This window comes from Theobroma umbraticum, unplaced genomic scaffold (assembly GCF_002168275.2).
Source record: "Theobroma umbraticum cultivar Fairchild unplaced genomic scaffold, ASM216827v3 scaffold_67.0, whole genome shotgun sequence".
Lineage (NCBI taxonomy): Eukaryota > Viridiplantae > Streptophyta > Magnoliopsida > Malvales > Malvaceae > Theobroma > Theobroma umbraticum.
In genome coordinates this window covers 3277472-3284844 of record NW_018397262.1, presented here as the reverse complement: position 1 = coordinate 3284844, position 7373 = coordinate 3277472, and the positions used below count along the sequence as shown (strand labels likewise).

General features: G+C 33.7%; 1 protein-coding gene across 1 annotated transcript in view; it reads left to right on the top strand.

The window, feature by feature from the left end:
• The first annotated feature begins 903 nt into the window (after positions 1–903).
• The window catches only part of LOC110419641 (Nucleotide/sugar transporter family protein), a 7009-nt gene continuing 539 nt past the window's right edge, over positions 904–7373 (top strand). The window contains exons 1-7 of the mRNA XM_021432739.2: positions 904–1114; positions 2018–2125; positions 2236–2270; positions 4251–4363; positions 5917–6178; positions 6293–6561; positions 7258–7373. Of these exons, the coding sequence (XP_021288414.1) occupies positions 1010–1114; positions 2018–2125; positions 2236–2270; positions 4251–4363; positions 5917–6178; positions 6293–6561; positions 7258–7373 (1008 nt within the window). The 5' untranslated portion in view covers positions 904–1009. The remainder of the gene's footprint in view (positions 1115–2017; positions 2126–2235; positions 2271–4250; positions 4364–5916; positions 6179–6292; positions 6562–7257) is intronic.

The following is a 7373-nucleotide window of genomic DNA, read 5'->3' as shown; positions in this document are numbered from 1 at the left end:
ATGATCTAGAATTTATTCAATTTTTCATTGATAGGGATCCCATGAAAGATATTAAGGTTAAAGTAGGTCTGAATCAAAGTGAGTTTTTTTTTTTTTAATGATGAAAAAGGTAATACAACAAGTTTATAAATAAAGACTTTCTTTTACTTGATAAGTATGTTTTTTAGATTGAAAAAATAATCCTATGATATAGGAACATGACTAAAAAGTTTTTTGACCACAAAAAACTAAAAGGTTTTTAAAAGTCCAATTCAATTGTTCGAATCCCAAATAAAAAAATAAAATGCTCTAATATTTTTAAATTTTAATTATAATTTCACGTAACTTTATTACTTTTTAAAATAAATAATTCATTTCAAACATTTAAATAATATTAATGAATAAATGTAAAATATTTTAAAAATTTTTTCTCCACCTTTTTTTTTATAAAATCTCTCTATCTTACTTATCGTAAGCCAATTATCTATTAATCGGATTTGACTAGAGAGTGCCAAATTGTACTCCCTTGGTGCTCTCAAAGGGAGCGCAATTTGGCTGGTATTTTTTGGCCAAATCTAGTTACGAGGTGACTGGCTGCGGTGTGGTTGATAGATAAGATGTGAGATAGAGATTGGTTTTTGAATGAGAGTGAAAAAAATTTTAAAAAAAAATTATAATTTACATAATTTAATAATTTTTAAATTTAATAAAAAATAAAATAATTTAAAAATATTATTTACGAAAATATTAACAATTAGGTAACAGATAGATTTATGCGTCTAATAAAACATATTCTTTTAAAGTAAATTTTTATTTCATAAATTAATAAAGCCGTATAAAATTATTGTGGACCGTCTAAAATTATGGTTATATCGGATGTTAGGGTATTTTAGTATTAAAAAAAAAAAACGTAGAAATCAAGAGGCAACCCGTTTTTAAGTTCCAACTTGCACCGAATGTCCTAGTATCCTTTTCCTTTTCAACTTTTGTTATTGACAGAGTGAAAGAACAGCAAAGCAAAAGCACAGCAATGGCGGATCCAGTTAAGAATAAACTGTTGAAAGAAGAAATCATTACCTACGCTTACCTTATCCTCTACATCGCTCTCTCGAGCGGTCAAATCTTCTTCAACAAGGTCAGTTTTCGTCTTCACTTCTGGATCTCTCGTTTTTATTAACTTCATAGAGATTCACAAGTTTAATTTTTAAGCCTCACATTGTTGAGATGTTTATATGTTCAATAAATTGGAAGTAAATTGCATTTAATTTGTTATGTTTAGCTTAATTGTGAATGTCAGTTTCTCTTTTCTTAGAAATTAAGCTCGTATTTTGATGTAAAAATTAGCCTTTTTGAGGTTATGTTTCATATATAATGGGAGATATGGATATTGAATGCGTGCCGGTGATTTTATAAAATTGCGTCCCAAACAAATCATGTCTTACTTCTATTTAATTCACATGCCTTCCACAAAATGAAATGCATATTCTGAAGGCATTCTAGCATAGAAATCATATGTTTTAAGGCTATCATGTAATACTTCATTTTGATGATTTTGTGGCAAGGAGATTCTTAATAGTCTTCTTGACTGCAATCTTTTATACTTCATTGAGTGTAGTTGTGGCATAACTCTATGCACATGGTTTGACAGTATGCTGACAACTAATTAGAACTTCATGCAAGAAAATGCTGTTATCCTTTGTTACATGTGCCTGAAAAATGGTGCCATTTCAGGTCAATGAGCTTAAATTGTGGTTATAACTATGTTTACTGCTTCTGCATACTCTTTTGCCACAAAGTTTTGCAACTTCAGAGTTTGGATCATGTTGTTAATGGCAAATACAATGTTTTCTCTGTAAGTTCAAACATTTTGTATATCGTTAACTTGAACAAATGCTTAATAAATTTTCATCGTTACTTGTTATTTTTCTGCATAGAATGGCTGTTTGATATGGTAAAGTATGGGGAACTCTTATAAGTTTTGGATTCATAAGGCTGATATTAAGTTTTTGGTTTTGTTCCCTTTCTATGGAAACTGCAGTGGGTTTTGTCATCTAAGGAAATTAACTTTCCTTACCCCCTTGGATTGACTCTGCTTCACATGGCCTTCTCCTCTATACTATGTTTTTTACTCACTAAAGTCTTTAAGGTATCCACAGCACTATATGTTTATGGTAGGCTGGCATTTGAGCAATGAATTTTTTCATTTATTTATTATGAAACTTTTGGTTGTCCTTTCTCTATTTTTTTCCATCTCAGGTTATGAAAGTTGAGGAGGGAATGACCATGGAAATGTAAGTTATTAACAACACCCCTTATGTATGATGTTTGAATTTGTAGATTTGTTCTTTATATTATTTTGGCGTATTCTTTTACTGGCTGATTTATTAGGATCTTTAATGGTGACTGAATATGAATAAACTTTGTGATCTTAGCTGAAATTTGATATGTCAAGGAGGTGACCCCAACAGGTTTTATTGTTAACAGGAAAAAAAAAAGGTTTTTGAGGATTCAAATATCCAAAACTTAGCCTTGTGTCAGTTTAAAACTTTATCATTTTAAATTGCAAAATTTTTCCAACTCGTTCTTGATTGAAAATGGATTATATTTTGAATTGAATGGTTCAGATGTGCATTTTTTTGTTTGAAATCCTTTGGCTAACAAAAGATTCCATAGTTGCTTGCTACTGCTTATATGAAGCCTCGTAAGTTCTTAGTTGGACATCAGGGGTGTGTTGAAGGTATCATCCTGGCATAACAATGTATCCAAATTCTTAGTTTTTGATATTAACAGTGCATTTTGAAGTATAATGCATAAGATTCTTGTGGCATGGGATAAAGGAAAAACAAAGCAAATAGAGAGTGAAACAGGGGAAAAGGAAAGAAAGTGAAATAGGTGAATAGGAAAGAGAGCAAAAGAGGGGAAAAGAACCTTTTCAAAAAAGAAAAAGAAATAGGGTGCAAGGAAAAAACTAAAGAGAGTAAGAGAGAAATTAGAGGAAATGGGAAGAAACAGATTAGATAGCGAGGGAAAAAGAGGTGATGTGGAATATGAATAATAAAAAGAGATAGGCTGAATGATTTTTTTTGGTATGTAGATAGGTTGATTGTAAACTGAAATAATATAGGCATTTATAGATGACTTCCTAAAAAGGCAATTGATTTATGATAACTTAGATAACCTAAAATAAAATAAAACTGGAAATGACAATAAAAACTGTAATTATACCATGTTATCATAATAAACTCCTAAATAATTCAATCTCTTTTGGTCATCCTCTCTCACATCAAAGATTCTGAACAAGTTGTTGATAGTGGTCTTCCTAGCCATTCCTTTTTGGAGTAGCGAAGAATATCTATATTATGGTGCTCAAATAAGAACTTGCAAAGCGATAGTTCTTTTGCTGTCGGTGATTAGGATAGGAGAAGCCCTCCCACGTGACAAACCTTCCCCTTTCCCCAATTTGTCTTGTGCTTCCACCCTTTATAATAATTGCATACTGTTGCTGGTCCTTAGCTTCTTGGCTGCATAGCGATTGGTGGTGACTCTTTAAGCACTTTAGCTGATAGGACTTGTATATTAGAAGAAAAAAAGGTTTTTTTTAATGTAGTTTGGTCCCTTCTTGTTCCAGTAGCATCAACTCTAGAAAATAGGCCAACACTTACTATGAGTTTTAAAATTTACAGAAAGATGACATAAAGAAAATGCTTGACTTAATTGATTCTTATGTTTGCTGATTCATTGACTTCATGTTTCCTGCTCTGGTACTCCCTCAAATCTAAATTTTTAGAACTCATTCTATTTGGCTCATGCCAAGATCTTTTTTCTCTGTAAAAGTTTACTTACACAAAACACTTGTTACGATTTGATTTTACAGTTAATGGGGATAATTAAGCTCAAAATATTAGTAGGATATTCTAGTATAGTTTAAATTAGAAACTTAAGGTTCAAAAACAAGCATAGAACCCAATTCAATTAGGATTCATTTAGAACAACTATTATATGAAAGTGAGCAAGATGGAAGCAGATTTGTGCAGTAGAGAAAGATGAAAATTTTCTCATGATAAACTGAAAATGCAGCTCATGTCATCTCTTTGGTCATAACATATCTTCCTAAGTTGTCTGATATAAATCCTTTGTTGTACACCTTGTCTTTAATTGAGATTTTTTCATAGCAGCAATACATCCTTGTTGCTATTTAATTATTTCTTGCTTATTCTTATTTTTCTTTTATATTTATTTACCTTTAATTTGATGGAGTTATACATGCTCAGATACACGACATCTGTTATCCCAATTGGTGCAATGTTTGCAATGACTCTTTGGCTGGGAAACACTGCCTACCTTTATATATCTGTCGCATTTGCACAAATGCTGAAGGCAATTAGTAAGTTCTCAAAATTCATTGGGCAAATTACACTTAAACCCATTTGCTTTTTGTGATTCATTTTAATTGCATGTGCTTTAAAAACTTATACTTAACCCCATGCTTTTTTCTGTTTGACTAATGGGGTTATGCGGTTAAAAGATGTCATGTGCTGTGACATTTTCATCTGATATATCTTTTGAAGCAAAAGAGCAATCCTTGCATCAGTTTGTTATGCCTTTTTCTTGATTTCTGAAGATTAAAATAATCACAATATGGAACCTTTGAAAACCAAAACATGGAAGGAGCAAAATGCTAAAGGAGATAACACAATCCCTTGATTGGCATCAATTTATAATAACAGTGAGCCCCTCCGTCTCTTTTTCCAGGAACCAAACGGACTGAAAATAGAATTATAAAAGGTATGGAAGAGAATTAGAAAATAAAGATAGCTTATAGATTAAAACCCTTCTTTTGTCTACCAACTAAACTGAAGAAAACAATAAAACAAAAGGCTTCAAAGCTCATTTTCTCTCAAACCAATTGAGAAAACAGCAAGAGAAAAAAATGTCTGCAAAGTACCTAGCAAGCAATCACAATTTGCTGCATCCTCCCTGATCACGTTGAGCAGTAGAACAGTCACCTCTCTTTCCTCCTCATCATGCCCCTTGGTGCCCATTTTGATACCCTCACAGCAGAAAAGAAAAATTCCAGCATGGAAGCTGTCAGAAAGATTAAGAAAAAGGAAATGAAAGAAAATATCAACTGAACAAATTAATTTCAAGGTTGACTTGCACATAATTCGTAAGTCAGATTTCTCATGACCCACAACAAGGAGTCAAAACTTTTATGTGACTTAAATGTTACACCACCCAACATCATTGGAGGAGCATTTCGGCCAAATTTGAAGCCATTGACTTGGTGGACAAGTTGGTGGAGCAGCCATGAAACTTGATCAAAAAGACCAAATCCATGTCCAAGTGCATATTTACAGATGTGCCTAATGCTGATTCATGGGGTTTTGCACATCAGAACTTGTCCATGTTTCCCAATCTGTGATAATATCTTCTTTGTTCTCCATTGATCTCAGTTTCTCTGTACTTACCAAATGAGTGGTTGAAATGCTAGATCAAACATGTATATGGCTGTGCACTCATGACACATACATATCATTGATAAGGTCGTTTTTGCAACTTTATTCAAGAAGGTAATGGTGTGACTTGTTGGTAAGTCAAATAGTGAGAACCACATGGGGCTAAGTAAAACTTTTATAGCATGTTAGATGAAGTTAATTCTGCCCAAACCATAAGGGATTAACTGTAATTGACTCCTTGTTGGGTTTGTCTACCCTTTTCAGGTGGATAAGTAATGCCTGTAGAAAATTAGTTTGGTCTCTCCAGCTGTAAAATAGTTTTTGATTTTGCTCAGATGTTAGGTTGGTGATTAAATCCTAGGTAATTCAAGCACAGTTAATTAGAGTCAAGAATATGCCAATAAATACCTTGTTTCTTATATTACTCATTATTTAGATGGCGGATGGTGATATCACTACTTTCCTTGAATGAGTTTTGCAGTGCCGGTGGCTGTTTTCATACTTGGAGTAGCAGCAGGACTGGAGGTAATGAGCTGCAGAATGCTTTTGATAATGTCAGTGATAAGTTTTGGTGTTCTAGTTGCTTCCTACGGAGAAGTAAATATTAGCTGGATTGGAGTTGTTTACCAAATGGGTGGTGTTGTTGGAGAAGCTTTAAGACTTATATTCATGGAGATCTTGGTCAAGCGAAAGGGTCTTAAATTAAACCCCATATCTATCATGTATTATGTTAGCCCTTGCAGGTATGTATTTCATCATTCTTCTGTTATAGCCAGTATCTTCGAGACAACATTTCACTGTCCTCCCTGTACATAAAATTGATTCCAGTTGGGATTGAATGTTTGTGTTCTTTGCAGTGCTCTTTGTCTGTTTATTCCTTGGATCTTCCTGGAGAAACCAAAGATGGAAGCCCATGGGACGTGGAACTTTCAGCCTGTTGTGCTAACACTCAACTCTCTCTGCACATTTGCACTCAACTTATCGGTTTTCCTAGTGATCTCACATACTAGTGCTCTAACCATTCGTGTTGCTGGAGTTGTCAAGGATTGGGTGGTTGTTTTAGTATCTGCACTTCTTTTCGCAGATACAAAGTTGACAGTCATAAATTTATTTGGTTATGGAATTGGTAAGTATCTAAACATATATTCTCTTTTATATCTCCATCTCTTTTAATGTGCATTTATCTATTATATCATTTTGAGGACATAGCCAAGGGCTGACAATCCATTTACATTCTGGAGGGCAAGGATGTAGCACAATCATTCAAGTTATTCTCAAAAATTAACCTTAGCAGCTGATAGTTTAGGTAGAAATGAATTATAGAAATCTGAATTGTTTGATAGGAACAATTGTTCCTTCAGGCATGATGGAGCTTATCCATGGTTTTGCTGGACTGGCTATGAATATCTATGCTTTAGAGATGCCAAAACACTGGATCACTCGTCTTGTTCTTCAGTAGTTTATGCCAAAGTATTGCTGGACTTGTTAGGAGTATTTATGCCTTACATTATGCCAAAGCCCTGCATCAGCATTCAGCAGTTTACCCTGTTTTTTGGGGTATTAGATGCTATTTGCTATTTAGTGTCTGTTCGTTCTTAAAATTTATTGTAAAGGTTAGAATGGCGTAGAATGAGCGGCCTTGGATTGGTCCTAGGCTTCAGTAAATTTGCATGTAGTGGTGGCTCGTTTGCTTCACTATTGTTGTGAGAAATGTGGAGTAGTTTCTAGAGGTCATTGTGGCATTGCGAAGGAGCCATTTAAACTGGACATCAATTCTTCTTTATTTCTCTTTGATGAATTTACTTTAATTGCTTTTTTGTAGCCATTGCTGGTGTGGCTGCATATAATAATTACAAGTTGAAGAGGGAAGCTTCTCGCCATATCTCTGATGACTCCCAAGATGCCCAGGCCATTCCGATGGCTGCATCATCAACTCCA